Below are 20564 nucleotides of genomic sequence, written 5' to 3'. Positions count from 1 at the left end.
TCAAGCTATCAATGTTTGATTATTACAGTTTGTTGGCAAAAGAGACCTCCAATATAAGATTCCCATTGGTCATCATTGCACCACCACAATTTAAGCTGTTTAACTTGACTATGCAAGGCAGTACTATTAAATGGCAGGTAGTACCTTTTGTTCAATAATGTGCAAGATTTCAACATCCTCTTATTGACCATTGTGGATAGCACAATTGCTTCACACCTCCAGGGTCCCAGGTTCGATTCCGGCTTGGGTCACTGGCTGTGCGGAGTCTGCACATCCTCCCCGTGTGTGCGTAGATTTCCTCCAGGTGCTCCGGTTTCCTCCCACAGTCCAAAGATGTGCAGGTTAGGTGGTTTGGCCATGATAAATTGCCCTTAGTGTCCAAAATTGCCCTTAGTGTTGGGTGAGGTTACTGGGTTATGGGAATAGAATGGAGGTGTTGACCTTGGGTAGGGTGCTCTTTCCAAGAGCCGGTGCAGACTCGATGGGCCGGGTGGCCTCCTTCTGCACTGTAAATTCAATGATAATCTATGAGCTACTAGAAATTGGCAAACAAATGGGATGAAATGTTAACCTTAAAGATTGTGTGCAATCTTTTCAATGAAACCACCTACTTTCATCTTGATGTAAATGAGGACCTTTTCCTGCTTCTGGTCAATGAAGAACAGGCAAGTGAAAAGGCCACCGGAGCTCAAGGAAACTCTCCTCTTAATGCTTTAGCTTGGATTAGCAATCTACATCATCTGTTTCCAAGTTTCCTCCAATCCAAAATTGGCTACTAGAAAATACGAGACTATCTGGACTTGTCAAAAGCATTTTCTTCTCTTCTTACCCTCCATTCAGTATGGAGAAACTATTTGACTTTCACTCATTGCTTCCTTTGTGCGCTCTGGCCCCCAAAGATCTCCCCACTGTCCATCAGCCTGGCAGAGATCATCAGCCAAAGTGTCCCACTGCCATAAAGATTAGTGCCCATACCATGTTTACTAGTACTAGTAGTGTTTTGCATGTAACAGAATGCAGTTTTCAGATTGCACTGCGTTTAAGCTCTACCCCAAAATGTTTCTGGAAAAGGATTCACAACCAAGGGTCAAAATCAGGTTGAACCTCGGTTTTGTGGATTAAACCAAATGTTATTTGCTCAATAGATGGTTAAACTATTAATAGATACATGAACGTCACTCAGCAGCTTTACAGTTACACAGTGGGATCAGAAATTAATTTATATATGTAATTTTTTTCTGCAACTTTGATTTTTCCATAAATAATCTTGCCGTTTTAGTTCCTGGAAATTTGGAGTTGATTGAATGTTGAGAGCAAAGCCATGTCTGTTTCTGCTCGCCTCTTTTGGTTCTGGGTTTATCAAGAAAACCCATCAAATTCTTGAGGTCCATTTCTCACCCTTTGGGAGTTAAACTGATGCCTTTGACCCATTCATCATAGAAGGCTAAAGTTTCCTTCATAAGTGAATGTTGAAAAGTAGTTGACAAATGGAAAGTTATGCTTGGTGGGGAGTTCAGTAGTTGAGGTCTGGCTCAACACTGTGAAATGCAAGATAGCAATTAAGTGTCTTATCCCTCAGTGACGCTTGTGCATAAAACTGAGACTGATCACAGCTGTAATATCTAACCTACAGAGATGACTTAGTCAAAGAAGTGTGAAATAGTACAAAAATAACTTTGCTATGAATTGAGTCAATTCCAGTATCATGAACTTGAACATATTTTAACAATTACTGTGCTGAAATCATTGAAACTTTTGCAACATAAAACTTGGATTAGCACTCAATTTGAAATCCACCTATCCTTGGAAGGTTATATGGGTTTTATATAAAAGTTTCAGGTGTAAAATGGAATGTATAACCTGGGTAGTTAAGGTCCCACCGGGAGTACCAAGGCTCAAAGCCCTTCAATTGCCATTTTAACATTACTTACAAACACATGTTTGCAAGTTAGATCATAGAATTTACAGTGCAGAAGGAGGCCAATCGACCCATGAGATCTGCACCACCCCATGGAAAGAGCCCCCTACCTAAGCACACGCCTCCACCCTATATCCATAACCCAACCTAACCTTTTTGGACACTATAAGGCCAATTTTGCACGGCCAGTCCACCTAACCTGCACATCTTTGGACTGTGGGAGGAAACCGGAGCACCTGGAGAAAACCCACGCAGACATGTGGAGAATGTGCAGACTGCACACAGACAGTGACTCAAGCTGGGAATCGAACCTAGGACTCGGGCTGTGAAGCTACTGTGCTAACCACTGTGCTACCGTGCTGCCCATTTCTGCTGCCAATTTTCCTAGGATACATTAAAAGCAAAGATGTTGATGACATTAATTTACTTCTGATAGAAGCATTTGAGGGAGAAGGGCATAGTGGGTCATGCGGTAGATTTAAATGAGATGATGGGAGGGCACTCTGGTGAAGATAATGGTCAGTATGAACTGGTTGGGCTGAACGGCCTCTTTCTGTGCCATATATCTTGAGTAATCATATGCTCACCATATTTTGAGGCCTTTATGCCTTCCTGTGATAAGTGCGGGATTCCATGAGTGCGGGATTGTCTAGTACCTTGCCAACTGGTCATTCTTCATGTAAGTCTTGAGGGGTCTGTATTCATGGCTTACCTGACCACAGTAAAGCATCAAGTTGAGTCTGGTCCTGTTCTCTCTCCAATATCCACACATGCACTTTCTACATTGAATCATCTTCTTTCAAATGCACTGAATGTCAATATCCATGTTTTTCTATCCACTCTATGGTCTCTGGCCTACCGTGTTACAAAGGAATTTGAAGATCTCCAGCTAGGGTTGGATATTATCAATTGACCCCTTTCAAATTCGAGGGCAGTGAGCTCAATTGTGGCACCCACTGTAGCTTCTGCCTACAATAATTAGCTCAAGATTGACCAGACATTTAATTTGGGACCTTCCTGGTTTGTGGATATATGAGCATGTGAGTAAGCCACATATGAACCCTATAAAATGGCATCAACTGAACATTGCCTTTCAAGGGATTTAAAAATATTTTTTTGCAAATCTAAACCAGATTCTAATGAAAATGGGGCTTTTAAAGAAATGAATTCCAATTCCCAGTCCTAAATGTTATTTTCTCTTTCAATGTTTATGTTCCAGCTATTCAGTACCACCAACAAAAGTAAGAAGTCTTACAACACCAGGTTAAAGTCCAACAGGTTTATTTCAAATCACTAGCCTTCGGAGCACTGCTCCTTCCAAAGCTAGTGATTTGAAACAAACCTGTTGGACTTTAACCTGGTGTTGTAAGACTTCTTACTGTGCTCACCCCAGCCCAACGCTGGCATCTCCACATCATGGCTGCTAACAAAAGTGTGCAATTAGCTCTTTTGCTGTGCCCATCCCACCAAGGGTATTACAGATTCAGCTCATTTCAGGATTCTACTACTGGCTTTGATGAGGTATAAGAGGAGGCAGTGGTGTAGTGGTATTTTCACTGGACTAATAACCCTAGGGACACCGGTCCAAATCCCATCCGAGCAGATGGTGGAATTTTAATTGGACTAATGATTGTTGAAATTAGCAATCCTTACCTGATCTGACCTACACGTGACTCCAGATCCACAGCAAGTTAGGGTTCGGGACCACATCCCATGAAATAATTAAAAAGTTATGTAAACATTATCCAGTGATTTCTCAGTCATTAGTTCCTATTTTCCAGTGAAGTAAAGCAACACGCTTCTAAGCATTCGGTTTCTACTACAAGTCACTTACAAAAGAAAGAAAAAAATATGTGATAGAAAATTATTTTAGGGGCACTTTCTTGGTCGAGATTAATTGTACTGCCGTGCAATGTTATCACCAACCCAACCAGTACCTATGCTTACGGGAGGGTGGCACGGTGGTGCAGTGGTTAGCACTGCTATCTACGGCAGTGAGGACTTGGGTTCGATCGCGGCCCTGGGTCACTGTGTGGAGTTTGCACATTCTCCTAGTGTCTGCATGGGTTTCACCCCCACAATTCAAAAGATGTGCAGGGTAGGTGGATTGGCCACGCTAAATTGTCCCTTAATTGAAAACAAAATAGTTGGGTACTCTAAATTTATTATTTTTTAAAAACCTCTGCTTACGGACTTTGCATACAAGCTGGAGTTTGGCAATAAGAACAAAATGGCATTTGAGGTGAATTTCCTGGAAGTTTAAAGTGGATGCTACCTAATAAGAACACAGATTGCTAGGTTAATCATTGCTTGACCAAAACACATGTTGTACGAACTGAATATTGTGGCCTGAAAGCTGAAGGGTCGTCCATTCACTTTGGGTGACACAAACCTTGTACTAAAGGAGCTTTGTTCTGAATATATCTTTTACAGATTTTGATATTCTTTTTTGTTACAAAACTACAAAGATCATTTGGGAGATATTTCTACATTGCCGTAGTTAGTTGTAACCATTTCAGCCTACAATTCTACAGCAGTGATGTTTTTGGAACTTTTTAGTGTCCATATTTTACAAAGCTTGATAGATAGCTGGATATTTAACTGAAATACATGCAGATTCAGGCTACAAGCCAGTGGATGCATGTACTGAACTTTAATATCGGCCAAAGTATAGAGTTCTGGGGCCATAGCATTTATGAGTAAGCTTTTGCAACCAATAGAGCAAAAAGGTTACAGTTAATCTAGGTTGCTTATAACCACCATTGTACAGGACCTCCGAAAAAGGACTTGTCAACCCAGACTGGAAAACTGGTGAATCTTGGAAATGAAGGGTGACAGATTGGGCCAGTAAAACCTGTCCGATCTGCTCTTGTATACCTTAGAATGGAACTCCCATAGATTTTTACTGAGATTTGAATATTTTGAACTATTTTTTTCCTTCTGGGAAAACTGGACTGTTTCTCACCGGTTCTATCAAGAAGGCCAAGGTATTGAGTTCAAGAAACAATTGGATTTATTTTTGAAACAGTGGATGTATGTAAATATTGTAAAATAATGAATTGAGATGAGTCAAAAAAGGAGGGCAGGTTTGTTGGGTTAAATGGTGTTTTTCTGTTTCCTGTATCATAATCCAATTATTAAGTGGATACAACATATATTGATTACATTCTTTCCTTTGACCTCCAGTCTATTATTCTGCCAGTTTACAATGCAGCGAGATGGTTGGATGAATGCCTGCAGTCGGTACTGGAGCAGGATTTCCAGGGATCCATGGAGCTATTGGTTTTCAATGATGCGAGCAAGGTTTGTATAATGTATTCAATTTAATTTGAACTTTCTCTGTAATGATGTGTTACAAGGGCACTTGCCTTTGAGTTTAATGTATATCAAACAAGTAAGAAACCAGAGCCTTTGCTTTGTGGTTCAGTTGATGTGGCTGGGTGAGAACCAGAAGATTGCAGGCTCAGGCTTTGGTTGGTCAAGGCATGTGAACCTGTACCTCAGCAAGGGTTGCCATATGCAAAAAAGGAGGTTCAAAAAATAATGAAAGGAGCCAAATAACTCCAATGTTGCAGTCATGAGTGATATAGCTTGGCATTAGAACTATCATTTTTAATATGGTCGTACATGGGTTTTATAAACATAGAAGGCATCTTAATACATGTACCCTGTTATGTGAAGCTTGATCTGTCGATTGAAAATTTTTCTAAGCTCCTGTCAGTATAAGTTCAGTTTTTTATTTAATATTGTATAGTTAGTTTAAATTTCTAGTACTCTAATGAAACATCAGAAGACGAACCTTTAATGAGGCGAGGGAAAGGGGGCAGTTGCCTCCGACTATGTCAGAGGCAACGATATCGCTCCTCCTAAAGAAGGAAAAAGACCCGCTGCAATGCGGGTCCTACAGGCCCATTTCCCTCCTGAATGTGGACGTTAAGATTCTGGCCAAGGTAATGGCAATGAGGATAGAGGATTGTGTCCCGGGGGTGGTTCATGAGGACCAAACTGGCTTTGTGAAGGGGAGACAGCTGAATACAAATATACGGAGGCTGCTAGGGGTAATGATGATGCCCCCACCAGAGGGGGAAGCGGAGATAGTGGTGGCGATGGATGCCGAGAAAACATTTGATAGAGTGGAGTGGGATTATTTGTGGGAGGTGCTGAGGAGATTTGGTTTTGGGGATGAGTATATCAGGTGGGTACAGTTGCTGTATAGGGCCCCGATGGCGAGCGTGGTCACGAATGGACGGGGGTCTGACTATTTTCGGCTCCATAGAGGGACGAGGCAGGGATGTCCTCTGTCCCCGTTATTGTTTGCACTGGCGATTGAACCCCTGGCCATAGCATTGAGGGGTTCCAGGAGGTGGAGGGGAGTACTCCGGGGGGGAGAAGAACACGTACTCAGAGGGGGGGGGGGGAGGGAAGGGAAGGGGGGGGGGAAGAATCGAACGGACTCTCAGAGATGTTATTGTATATGTATAATATATATAGGTAGTTGTTTATAGGTAATTGTATATTGGATTGTTGGATTGTATTTTTGGAGAGTATTTATTTTGGACAAGGCAGTTGCCATTCAGTTTTGTTTTTGTTTATATATTATTTATTTATTTGTTTAAAACTGGCCACTGTTATTTATATTGCTTTATTGTTGTGTAAAAGAAACACTACGTACTGTTATGTTTGGCCAAAAATCTTGAATAAAATATATTTAAAAAAAAAAGAAACATCAGAAGACAATAAATCACAGTAAGCAGTGCTATATGGGGCTTTACCCCCTCGATGCCAGCAAGAGAGACACGTCCTTACTTTCGGAACTTTTCTTTAAGCCTTTTTGACTTGAAGCAATATATTTGTAGTAATATCGGTGTGCCAATGAGTCATAGTGACAAAAATTGAAGCTCTTCTGGAATTTCAGTGAGTTAGCTGAAAGGATTTTGGGGGCAGGGTTGATGATGGGGAGATAGCAGGAACGTAATCCCACAAAATAAACTATTAAGGAACTGCTTAATAGTGAAATGTCCCTGTTCGTTTGCATCCCAACACTTGTGGAATACAAACTGTAATTGAACTTATTTTATGTGTAGATGTGTATTCAACCACAATACTCTCAATCAGCACATTGTAGTTAAAAATACAGTTAATTCAAATGAATGAAGGATTGATAAGCAAACTAGCTGCCCCATCAACCCCATTTGCACCCTGTCCAGACATGTTGCAACCATGTGATCTGTCTGTACTTCGCATTATTAACTGAAGGCTAGATGGTCACCTGTTTACTGTCATGTACTGCCTCTCTACATCATACTGTGGGTGGCACTGTTTGCCAATCGCACCTTAACCCTTGCTATGCCAAACACCCTTATACTATACCTCCCCTCAGGCCCTTCCCTAATATATTTACAGTACAATTTTTCTTTATGGTACACCTCTTCTTCCCCCACCCCCCACAAAATTTCTGACGTTATAAATTCAGATGGTCTGGAGGCCTGACAATTTTTCAGATCCTATTACAGTCGCGTTTGGAAGAGTGATAGGCTCAATTACTTTGGGCAAGCTTGCTTCAGCTTGGAGTGAAAATCATAGTATTCTGTATCTCCATCTGGTTTACTTTTTGCGCTTGCTTCATGTTGAATTTCTCTTTATCAACCACCCTTCTCCTACGATTAGATACCATTTCCTTACCCTGTTTCTTCTGGGTAGAACATTTGTTCTGTTCATTCATCAGGTAGACTTGAGTTATCTTTTTCAGTGGGGTCCGCTATGTTCTTCCTAGGAGCTGATTTTGTTTCAAAAATGGCACCCTCATTTCCCGTTATTTCAGAATTTCACCCAAATATTTGCTAACTCTCTTTTCCAATTATTTTTCAATCATTTCATTCATACATACATACATAGAACATATAGTGCAGAAAGAGGCCATTCGGTCCATCAGGTCTGCACCGACCCACTTAAGCCCTCACTTCCACGCTATCCCCCGAACCCATTAACTCCTCCTAACCCTTTTGGAATCTAACGGCAATTTATCATGGCCAATCCACCTAACCTGCACATCTTTGGACGGTGGGAGGAAACCGGAGCGCCCGGAGGAAACCCACGCAGACACGGGGAGTACGTGCAGACTCCGCACAGACAGTGACCCAGCAGGGAATCGAACCTGGGACCCTGGCGCTGTGAAGCCACAATGCTAACCATTATGCAACCGTGCTGCCCTTAGTTATACTACACAGTCTCAGCCACTACTCCGAGTTCACCCAACTGTGTTCAGAGTTAACTGCGGAACTCTGATCCAATCTGAAGAACATGTATAAATGTTCAAGAATTTAATTTGTTTTGGCTGTTAATTCCACATTCAACTAACTGTTCTGATTCATCAGCAATTCATTCAAACTCTCATTCTGTCTCTTTACATCTGCTCAGCAATACTACTCCCTGTTGCTGTTTGGGTAATGTGTCGGCATTTTCAAAAAGTTCTATTCTTAAGCCTTCTGGGCTGCTTCTCAGTTTCCTCTTTCCTTTGCACTAAGCGCCTCAGCTCAAGCACCTCATTGCAGTGACACGGTCTGTCACCATTGTGCAGTTTGGTTGAGTACCCTTTTGTCCTTTTGTTGCTTTACTGGGGGTGCCCCATCCCTGTTTTCAAGCTCTACACTCGTCAACACTTGAAGATTAAAATACTTGTCAAAGGCTTTTAATACTTCCTCAAAGCTGGCTGAGGATTCACCAATGCCTTGCATTAGGATTATTTCACCAGTAATTTCCCCAAATAATCCTCAAAGTATTAACTTGGACATCCTATGATTTCCTACTTAATCCTGATGCACTCCAGTAATAAAACTTTTCGACTCCATGAAGCTCAATTTTGCATCTGGTTTGACCCTCGTTTCAGCGCAAGTTGATCTGGTAGGATTGAATTATTATCTATGGTTGCTTTTCAGCTCTGGGAGCGTTAAATCTTGTTTTTATTTTAAAATTTGCACTGCAGGAACTGTGTTTTTTTTTTCAATGCTTCTTTCCGCGCTCGTCAGGTTTTGGCAGGCTTCCACAGCGATTGAAGATCTGAACTTAAAGGGATGGATTTCTTGTCGTGAATTTTCTAATAAAAGATTTGAACCCTTTAGAACTTTTAAAAATAAGTGAGGGCAATTAAAATGTGATTTCCAGCTTTGTCTGAACATTTAAAACTTCTTTATTTTTATTTTTTCTCAATGGAGAAACATCGGCCAAGTGGGGTGGCACTGACTCTGGACCCAGGCAGGTCCTGGTGGTTAACTAAGCAGGATACTCTGACAGATGAATCTCCTGAAGACTTTTAGTCTTAACTAAATTTTTGTTCACCCTTGCTAGGTCCTTTGATTCTGCAATCGATGGGGGATTCATAATGGACCTCCATCTGCTCTGCTGGAGACCTTTAGCTGCATGGTGGATAGATGGGCTAAGGGTCAGGTGAGCTACGGCTGTTAGAAGGTTAATATTTCAGCTAGAAGTTTTAGGTTCAAATCCTAGTTGGTGGCCCTTGCATTCTGGTTTTCCCTGGCTGCGGTTGTCCAAGTTGGCCCTACCATCTGGCTTGTCTTAAGTAGGGACCGTCTTCCAGCTTCAATCAGTGTTTCTTTCTGACTGAGGACCCAGGATTTACACTGATGGAACCTGTAGAAGGGCCTGAGAGAAGGACCTCTGCCTGACCTGAGGAAAGCACCATTATTAACTGGGGGAGTTGGAGTGTGGACCTGGAGCAAAATTAAGAGTAGATTTGTAGATCTGGAACAACTCGAACGGTTAGGTATTCAATTATTTTTACCAATTACATTTAAGGTAGCATTCTGTTTTTATATCTGTTGTAATTGTGTTCATTAAAAGTTGCGGACTTCACTATTACGTAAGTGACATGGTCTCTGTGATACAGATGCCAGGTTCCCACAACATCTCTATGCCAGACAGACTCTGGCAGGTTACCTTCAGAGGTCAATGTGAATTCTAGGTTGTGTTATCAAACAGCTTATTGTGGATCACATTAGTGGTAATTTATAAATCCAATTTCCAATGGTTGACTCTGAATTAAAGATTCTAAATTCTAGCACATTTAATCCACGGAAAGGCTTCCAATGCAAAATTGTCCATTAAGCAGAATTCCTGAACCAAACCTGACATTTAGCCACCCTGCTTTGCTTCAAGATGAATTAAATGGGTTACGGTGGGAACATTTGCAGAACAAATATTCTCATACGGTATAAAATGTGGAGAAATTGTCCGACCAGAAGATGCACTTGTCCTGTGGAAAAGATATCCTTTGGTCATGCTTTATTTACTTACTTATTTGTTTTTTGCAGGATGACTCGATGAATATTATTAGAAAATGGGGAAATAAGCTTGAAGATAGAAGCATTCATGTTGTGATTGGTGGACATGAATCTTCACATCCAAAAGGAGGTATGCTATAGTTAATTAGATTGTTTAAAGTTGATAGTTTCACAGAAAATAAATGCAAGCATATACATAATAACAGCAACATTTTTTTGGTTATGCCTTTGAAGTAATGGCAACTGGTGCTAGAGAAGGAAGGTGGGGGTTGCACGAGCTGGGAAAGATTAGAAAAGTTATCAAAACCTTTATTGAATAGATGGGTTTATAGAGGAGAATTTGATGCTCTTTCCCTGCCGCTGCCACTCCCCTACCTAGATTTAAGTCTGTTGGGAGATAGGCTTGCAGATGGCCTTCCCACCCTGTCACCAATTGAATCCTTACATTAGCAATTAACATCCACTTAAGGGCCTCGCGTTGCCTCTGCTGGCATTCAACCAATGCTGTGCAGGGGACTTGCCACAGAAGGAGAACAATAGGTTGTTTGTGAGGTCCCCGGGTCGGGAGCCTCTCATTTAAAGGCACTTACTGCCTGATCGATGGACCCGGCATTGGGAAGGTGAGGGGCAGCCAAGGGCCACCTTGCTGTTGACATCCACCACCCTCTCCCATCTCTCTCACCACCACCCTGCCATCATCACGAGCCTATGCCTGGGTTAATGGCAATCCCAGGCCTCTTGTGAGGCGTGTGGCCCTGCAAAAGAAGGAACAGCTGCTGGTTCCTCCAGCCAACATCAGAGGCCCCATTCATCTACATTAAATAGTGCCCATAGAAGTTTTTAAAAAGAGCAGAGTAAAGTGATAAGGTAAACGGGGTTAGCCTTCATTTAAATAAAAATGGTCTGACAATCTAAATGGTGGAGTAAAGTGATGGGGAGATGCACGGAAGATCAGAATGAAAAGGACCAAGGGCTGCGGAAGGTAATTTTTGGCTGGAGGAGGTTGAAGTGATAGCATGGATCAAGACCAAGGCAGGGTTTACATTGGCTCCCAGTCCCCAAATAAATTCAATATAAGTCACTGAGGCTAAGCGTGATCAGGACTTGGTGCAAGATCGAATCCAGGCAACTGTATTTTGGACAAGCACAGTTTGTAGAAGGATGGGGGATGACCAAGGAAGTCATTTGGGCAATTAAATGCAGAGGTGGCAAAATCATAGATAAGTGTATCAAAGGTGGATGAGTTAACACTGAGGTGCAGGTGAAAGGTGCTGCAAGAGAAATATGCAGAGCTCGTGATTGACAAGATATCGTGTTTGAAGTTCTGCTCTCCATTTGAATAGCATGTCATGGTTTTGTACAGTCTGGTTTAACGTGAGTGGTGGAAAGGGAGATGGAGTCAATGGTCGAAGAAAGAATGGAGGATCCGACTGGCTGCCTTAGCAATGCATGTTCCTCGCTGCCTGATCATTCTTGGATTCCAGGTGATCCAACAGGTTTAGCTGCAGGATTCTGATTCTTAAGGGGTATGGCTTGTTGTATGTAACACAGCACAGAAGTCCAGATACTCAAGTCCGAGGCATGACCTGATCTTCAGTGTTCTGGAAAGTGTTTGATGGGTTAGATGTAGAGGCGATGTATCCTCTTGTTGGGAGACAAGAACCCGGGACCATAAATATAAGACGGCCACTAATAAATCCAACATTGAATTCAGGAGGAACTCTTTCGGCAGGATTCTCCAGCTGCGCCTGTCCGTGGCGATCTTTTAAAAAATAAATTTAGAGTATCCAATTATTATTTTTTTCCCAATTCAGGGGCAATTTTAGTGTGGCCAATCTATCTAACCTGCACATCTTTGGGTTGTGGGGGTGAAGCCCACACAGACATGGGGAGAAGGTACAAACTCCACACGGACAGTGACCCAGGGCCAGGATTTGAACCCGGGTCCTCAGTGCAAACCACTGCGCCACCGTGCTGTCCCCACCCGTGGCGATCCTGCAGCAGGTGGGGCAAAAATATGCAGCCCATTACCACAAGGAGATGATGGGATGAATAGCATGGGTGTGTTTAAGGGAAAGTGCGATAAATGCATGGGGGAGAAAGGAATAGAAAGCTGTAAGAGTTAGATTGATTTATGAGGGGTGGGAGGAGGTGCATGTGGACTATTAACACTAGTATAGACCAGTTGGAAAGAATGGCTTGTTTCTGTGCTGTGTACATTCTATGTAATGTAGGGATCAATCTCGAGGAGGAAATAATTAATTCACTTGGGATTATTTGCACACATGCCTAATCAACGTGGCAAGTTAGATATACACCAGAAATAACAGGAGTCTCACGCAATGAAGTAGGTGCACTGTAACATTCTGTGCAATCAAAATGTTCCATGGTCTGTGCAGTTCCAAAATAACAGTTTGTTTTAAATTTCCAGGAAATCATTTTTCAGATCTGAAAAGGTTTCCTATTCAAAGAAAAAAAAACCTCCAGTGTTGAAGTCTTAAGGTGACATATATGTGGGAGTTTTTATCTGCTAATTATTGTGTACTCGGGTTCTGTGTCTGGTGGGAACTGGATAAAGGCTCTTCAAACTGTTGGGCACAAAATTGTCATTTTGGTGAGAATACTGGTCACAGCTTGGTGTTTATCATTTCGCAAGTCACACGTTTTATATCGGAGGAGTCAGAAAGCAATAAAACTATTTCTAGGGTTTTATGACAAATGTTATTCTGCACTTGCCACTTTATTTTTTTGCAGATGAGCCTTTTGAGTTTGAAAGACTTGCTCAAGCAATTAAACAGTGTTCTGTAATGCATGCCATGGTAAATTGTGGCATGATCTGCTGAAATGTCAGAACAAGAATGCTATTTATTATTTGTTTTCCCAATGTGGTGCAGTGAATTTCTTTTTAAAAAAAAATAAATAAATTCAGAGTGCCCAATTCATTTTTTCCAATTAAGGGGTAACTTAGCGTGGCCAATCCACCTAACCTGCACATCTTTGGATTGTGGGGGCGAAACCCACGCAAGCACGAGGAGAATGTGCAAACTCCACATGAACAGTGACCCAGAGCCGGGATTGAACCTGGGACCTCAGCACCGTGAGACAGCAGTGCTAACCACTGTGCCACTATGCTGCCCTTGCAGTGAATTTCTGATCATTAACCAATAAATCAGTCCTCTCACCAAAGGCTTAATGGGAACAGGACGTTACTGAAAAGGCACAGCATCATGCAAACCCTTACTTCGGGATTAATTCCCAGTGTTGCCTACCAGTACAGCACAGGCTTGAAACAAATCTTGCAGAAATCATATTGAAATATGCAATATACAAGTGTATAAGCTGTTCGTTCTTAAAAGTTTCTGTCAGGAAAGTTCAAGTATATTGACCTGTTCATGGATAACCGGGACATGTTTGGGATTGGAAATCTGAATGCGCAGTGAACAGTTGGCAGTATTCCCTCCAATTGGGGGCATGGTAGATTCTGCATCAAAGATGAAAGTTCACCAAATTTAGAATAAATTGGATAGGAAATTGTTTAGGCAACAGAATAAATTGATCAATCCTGGACAGCCATGTTTCAAACTTGGCGACTGTGTGAGAAGAGCCCTATATGGGTTCTCCCCTGTTTATGTATGTTTGTTAATTACCTTGACAACAAAGTTGGCGTTTGCTGATGATACAAAATTATGGGGGAAAGTAAAGTATCCCATGGATTGAGGCATAAGTCAATGGGATGAACTAGAGAACAAGCACTTGAGAAATTGAGTGTGGGTTAGTATTCATTATAAACAGTTATGTTTCTTTACCAATAAGTAACAATGGATTCCTAGGTCAGTGATGTGATCAGGTGGGTGAAAGCAATGGTCATTGTCCAATCATTAGAAATGTCTAATGCCAGGGAACAGTTGACATGACATGCTGCTGGACTGTAGAGTATGATGTATAAAATGTAAATTCAAAGAACTAGCACTGATTCCCATTATTTAAAAAGAAAATTGCAATTAGAGTTTATCTAATTCTGCACATCTAATTTTCTTCAAGTGAAGTTTTTTTTTAAAATGCTGTAAGCTTAAATTTTAAACTGGGCGTGAGGAAACCTACTCCCTGACCGTATCTCAGAAGAGACATTGGGTGGATTTTCCGACTATTCTTGCCGGCGGGATTGTCTGGTCCTGCCGATGGTGAACCCCTGGTTCCCTGGCGGCAGAGGGTGTGAACAACAGGAAACCCTAAAGTCTTGTGAAACCATGTTGACAGTGGCAGGACTGGAAGATCCTGCTGCCTCTGCCGTCGCAAAACATGCTGTGGGGGTGGGAGGGGGAACGGGGGTTGGAAGATCCCGGGAAATATCTCTTTCCTAAAAGATGAGGTTGGGTGTCATGGTAACAGTGACATATCATTGGCCCCTGCAGGTGAATCATATGATTTGAGCTAAAGTCATTTGCGATGGTTCAGGTGAAAACACAATATCCTAGTTTTGGATAACACTTCCAACACATACAACACTTAGGATGCTTTCATATGTATCCTTTCCTATGTAGGAGCTGCTACATTTTTGACATCCACCGAGAATTAAAGAGACAAACTGAATCCTAAAGAAATGCCATTTAATGTTGTTTGTGAAATAAATCTGGCTCCAGTCTTTGATTTGGTGTTGAAAAGGTTAATATAGGAACTCTGGTGTTTATTTAATTTGACACCTCCCTGCTTCAACTGGACAGTAAAGACAATGATTAATGCTGGCACCATTGTAGAAATTTTGGACTGGTAGCCATGGGGAATGGACTTCTTGAATAGACTGAGGGGAAATGGGTCTGTTGGCACAAACATTGATTGACTGCTCAGCATAGTTAGACCAAAATCTCTGGTTACACCAACACACGATGCATTGTGGGAACCTCTTACTTATTAAAACAGTTTCCATGGGAACTGAACTCTATTTGATCTCAAACACAAGTATTGAAATCACAAGACTTTATGGGACCTTATGTGCAATATCCTTTTTCCACTTAATGGAGGGAAAGAGAGAGAGAGTGAATTTGAAATAGGTCTGAGACAATATTTGGCTTTTTTTCATGTAAAGTACTTATCCAACAAACTCTATTTGATGGGAAGTCTCTTTAGGCAGTGGAACTGTTTCTAGTAATTAAATAGGCTCCTTTTTCATGCACATATGGTAAAGAACAGGCTCGGATTCTTTTATCAAATGCTAATGGCGCACGCAGTTCATGTGTTCAGGGCTGGGTCAGTAATGAGCCGATCAGACCAGGAACCACCCCAGAATTAATGGCTCGGTCCATGCTCATTTCGTTCACTTGAGCTGAGGTGATGGGGGGCAGTGTTAACATCAATCTTGGAAGGGGGGAAAGAAATTAACCAGGACTGCTACTCCAACATCCCTTTAAGCGATCCTTGTTGGAAAGTGGATAGATAGCATTCTTATCGTTAATGGGGGCAAGAGTGGGCAAGAACATGAGAAATGGAATATAATGTTGAGAAATGTGAGGCTATCCACATTGGTAGAAGGAACAAATGTGACTATTTCTTAAATGATGGGGAGATTAAAAAGTGGAGATGTACAAGTTAACCTGGGTGCCCTGATCAATAAGTTACTGAAAGCTAACTTGCAGGTACAGCAAGCAATTAGGAAGGCTAATGGAATGTTAGCCTTTATCGCAAGAGGATTTGATTAAAGGAGGAGCAAAGTGTTGATTCACTTGTACAGAACCTTGATTAGATCATAACTGGAGCACTGTGTGCAGTTTTGATCTCTTGACCTAAGGAAGGATATTATTGCCATAGAGGGAGTGCAATGAGTTGTCACCAGACTTGTTCACTGGATGTTGGGGCTATCCTATGGAGAGATTGGGAAACTGGGCCTGTATTCTGTGGAGTTTCAAAGTATGAGAGATGATCTCATTAAAACCCAGAAATGCTTGAAGGGTTAGAAGGGGTAGATGCAGGCAAAATGTTTCCTCTGTTTGGGGAGTCAGAAACAGGGGTCACAATTTCAACAGAGATTGGAAGCGACTTAGGACCGAGTTGAGGAGAAATATTTTTACTCGGAAGGTTGTGAATCTTTGGAATTCTCTGCCCCAGATAGCTGAGCAGGTAGGTCAGGTTAGGTTGGGATAGGAGGATGGGGTTTGACAATGGGGGTGGGGGCTGCAGGGGAAGGCAGTGGTCGGGTTGGGGAGGGGTGGTCAAACGTGAGTGGGGGTGAAGGTGTGGGGAGGGTTGGACATGGGGTTCGGAAATGGGGGCGATCTAGCCGGTTCGGATTGGGGGGGGTTTGGGTTGGGTCCACATGTGGAATTAGAGTGGCAGAGGAGTTGGGCCAGATCACTGGTTGGGTTTGGGTGCTTGGGTAGGGGGTGGGGTTGAGAGTGAGGATTGGGATTGGGGTGGGGACGAGGATGGGGGAGATCAGGTTGGGTGGGGAATATGGAGAGGGTGGTGGGGGTGATTGAAAGTGTGATGGGGAGTCCCGTGCGAGGATCGATCTGGGTGTTTAAAATAGTTTCGCTGAAGTTCGAAGTGGTTTTATTTCATCTAACCTTTTCAGAGTAACTAGTAAAGTAATACTGGCAGAGCCATCCGAAGTTAGCAATTTAAATTGCTTTGTCAGGTGGTTCTGAGCACAGCCAATTGTCTGGACGATAGCCGGGTAAACCCTTGCCTGAGAACTTCCAAGAGGGATTCCCCAGCACATCTTTTGGGCAAACCCCAAATCTGACACTGGGGTGCCCAGAAGTTATGGGCCATTGGGTATGTTTAAAACAGCAATTAACAGATTTCTAAATCCCAATGACTAAGGGATATAAGGAGAGTGTGTGGGGGGTGGGGGGAGCATTGAAGTAAATGATCAGCCATGATCATATTGAATGGCAGAGCAGGCTCGATGGGCTGAATGGCTTACTCCTGCTCCTATTCATGCCCCCAGAATCAATTATCCTGCTAATACATACTGTCTGGGTTCCCGCTGCTCATTTGGTTGAGCTGTGTTACCAAGTCGAGTGCCCTTTAAATTATATCCTAACTAGCTTCAAGGGAGAAAAAGGATGTGAATAAAAAGGGTAATAATGGTCTTATTCACAATTCTGATGAAAGGTCATCTCGATCTGAAACATTAACTCTGTTCCTCACCATAGACTAGCTGATGTGCTGTGTATTTTTGTTTTTATTCAGATTTTCAGAATCTGCAATATTTTGCTTTTGCATTATTGGTCCTCCGATCTGTTTCTGATCTCACTCCCACACCGCATGCTCCTATGTCACATATTGTCTGCGGTAGTGTCAACCAACTCTGGGCATTGTGTTGCAAAAGGCTGGGGAGCTGTAAGAATACATACGACGGGTGACATGGGTACAGGATTGGAGATGTTACAGATCATTTATTTTGTTATGTTGCTGCAATATCAGTTGTACAGTGCACATGGACACTAATGTTTGTCATATGATGTGCATAGACATCATAAGCTGAGGGCAGCGGTGGTGCAGTGGTTAGCCTGCTACCTCATGGCGCCGAGGTCCCAGGTTCGATCCCGGCTCTGGGTCACTGTCCTTGTGGAGTTTGCACATTCTCCCCGTGTTTGCGTGGGTTTCGCCCCACAACCCAAAGATGTGCAGGGTGGGTGGATTGGCCACGCTAAATTGTTCCTTAATTGAAAAAAAAATGAATTGGGCACACTAAATTTATTTTAAAAATAAATAATATATCCATAGAGTCCTCTCAGTGCAGTGTTATGGGCCAGGGTTTGGAGAACACCAAAGTATATCATGGAGTTCACATGATCCACAACTGTTTATAGATTTTGGTTATGAGGAGCATAAGGGCCTACCTTTCAGGTGTTATTCGACAAGGCCTTAAGTACTTTAAATCAAAAACAAAGTTTATTCTAGGAATTCAGTTAACTTTTCTATAAACACACATAGTAAACATTTTTATCTTGTATAACAACATCCAATATCAGACAAACCCTTTTTTACCAAAACAGTAGGTTTAAATTCTTTACATAAAACAGTTATCATTTTTTAATTATCAAGTGATCTGGACACCTTTTAGCATGCAGAGAGAGAGACAAAATAAACCTTCTTTGTCTGAATCCAGCTTCCAACTGTGTAAACTGAAAGTAAAACTCAGAGCCACAGCCAGCTCCCAGCTCAAAGCGAAAGTAAAAACCAGATCCACAGCCCAGCTCCACCCACACAATGACATCACTGAAAATATTTGATAAACACACATTTCTTAAAGGGACACTCCTATAATGGCAGGAGGAGGCCATTCGGCCCATAAGAGTCTGCACGACCCTCTGAAAGAGCACTCTACCTCGGCCCACTGGCCTACCCTATCCCTGAAACCATATAATCCCATCTAACCTTTGGACACTAAGGGGCAAGTTAGCATGGCCAATCCACCTAACCTGCACATCTTTGGACTGTGGGAGGAACCTGGAGCACCCGAAGGGAACCCACGCAGACTGGGAGAACGTGCAAACTCCACACAGTCACCCGAAGTCGGAACCAAACCAGGTTCCCAGGTGCTGTGAGAGAGCAGTGCTAACCACTGTGCTGCCCTATATTTTTTTCTGTTTTTAGCTATATCACCGCTCCTTCTCTGTTGCGGGTCACCATCCTGGAACTCCCTTCTTAACAGCATTGTGGGTGTTGCTTACACCACATGGACCGCAGTGGTTCAAGAAGCTGGCCCACCAACATTGACGCAAGAGCAATTAGGGATGGGAAATAAATGCCACGATAACCAACGATGCACACATACATAGAATCCCTGCAGTGCAGAAGAAGGCATTTAGCCTGATATAATGCTTAAGAGGTCAACTCGCAGACTGGATTCTATTATAATGTGTTGTCAGCCTAAAATAATATTAAAACAATGGAGTTTAGGAGTTGTGCTGACATTGTATCATAAGGTTTGAAGTTATGATGGATTGTGTTTTCACTGTGGTTCATGAGAATCACACGTTCTGTATATAATATGTACTGAAAGCTTAAGGTTGTCCTTAAAAAGGAAAAATATGTTTCTGTATTTCTTCAGTGGGTTTTGCCAAAAATCGGGCGGTTGCGCAGAGTTTTGGGAGGTTCCTTTGTTTCCTGGATGCGGTGAGTATGTCCGCTGCTATTGATTTCGCAGAAAACTTCGCTCTGTTCAGGAAAATGCTTTAATTATTTGTTGTTCTGAGGTATTAATGAGACTGGCCATTTAATGCTCTGTCTCCTTCACGACAAAGCGGACAAAATGAGCCAATTGATTTTCCATTTGGTAAAGTGAATTGACGGCTAATGTTGTCTCCTGGGTAATAATTGTGCAGTATGAACTGAAAGATTGTGCACCTGAGCATCATGGCAAAAATGAAACTCTTGTGTGTCTCCATCTTTCAGACATAATGTTAAGCTGGTGCCCTGTCCACCCTCCGAGCTGGGCATAATGGGTCCAATGGCACTATTTGAAGAAGTCAGGAGAGTTTCCTGTTGTCCAGGCCAACAGTTGTGTTCTTCAATGTTTATCTGACCATTCATCTCACTTGCTGTTTGTGGGACCCTGCCGGGTACTGACTGACTGCTGGGTTAATTTACATTACGACGGTGGTTACATTTCTATATATATTCGTTGGGTTCAGTGGTACTTTAGAACATGCCACCCTCCCCCACCTCAAAGTGGGAGACCAAAGTAAATAGTTGGTACAGTGCTGCCTGGGATTGAGGTTTTGCCATTTTCTTTAGTCACCCACAGACTTGCTTCTTGTAGCATGTAGCAACCTGTTTTTTATGTGGCTGGCCTCTAGGCACCTTCCTGTAACACTGGCAAAGATCTACAAATGCAATGTCATGGCCAATATGCATCTGCTGTTGTTCCCAGTGTTTGGCAGCAATCTTCAAGTTGCTTTACGCTGTAGCTGATGCAAATTTAGAGCTTGTGAGCCAGATTGTGTCATGCAGCTGCTTCCACTGGACAGCAACCTGCAATATGAGAGTAGCCTGGTTTCGAGTGAAATGGGGCTCACGAGGCTACCACAGGAACTGCTTACTAGCATCACCATCCAGGACCTCATTTGGAAGGTGATTAATGAGCAGAGGATTCCTGCTGGGACAGTCATCTGGATGTGTTTAAAGAACACCGTTGACGTTTAATTTTGCATAAAGGATTATTTCCTCTCTCTTTTGCGGCACATCTTTCAGCACACTGTTACATCAAAGTTTACAGAGGAAGCACTTGCTTGTGTTTTCTTTCACCCTAGATCTTCCGTCGCGTTGATGAGACCCAAGCTTTTAAGCAACAGATATTTGCAATTTTTCACAAGCTCTTTTGTTGCAAGGATGCTGAATTTTGA

General features: G+C 42.4%; 1 protein-coding gene across 3 annotated transcripts in view; it reads left to right on the top strand.

Annotated features, from left to right (window-relative positions):
- Positions 1-20564, top strand: part of b3gntl1 (UDP-GlcNAc:betaGal beta-1,3-N-acetylglucosaminyltransferase-like 1) — a 497156-nt gene that overhangs the window by 2164 nt on the left and 474428 nt on the right. For all 3 annotated transcript variants that reach the window (XM_072483146.1, XM_072483147.1, XM_072483145.1), the window contains exons 2-4: positions 5105-5221; positions 10246-10345; positions 19271-19335. In XM_072483146.1, the coding sequence (XP_072339247.1) occupies positions 5105-5221; positions 10246-10345; positions 19271-19335 (282 nt within the window). The remainder of the gene's footprint in view (positions 1-5104; positions 5222-10245; positions 10346-19270; positions 19336-20564) is intronic.

The sequence above is a fragment of the Scyliorhinus torazame genome, chromosome 18 (assembly GCF_047496885.1).
Source record: "Scyliorhinus torazame isolate Kashiwa2021f chromosome 18, sScyTor2.1, whole genome shotgun sequence".
NCBI classification, from domain to species: domain Eukaryota; kingdom Metazoa; phylum Chordata; class Chondrichthyes; order Carcharhiniformes; family Scyliorhinidae; genus Scyliorhinus; species Scyliorhinus torazame.
Note: the sequence above shows the minus strand (reverse complement) of the source record. Positions and strands in the feature narration are given on the sequence as shown.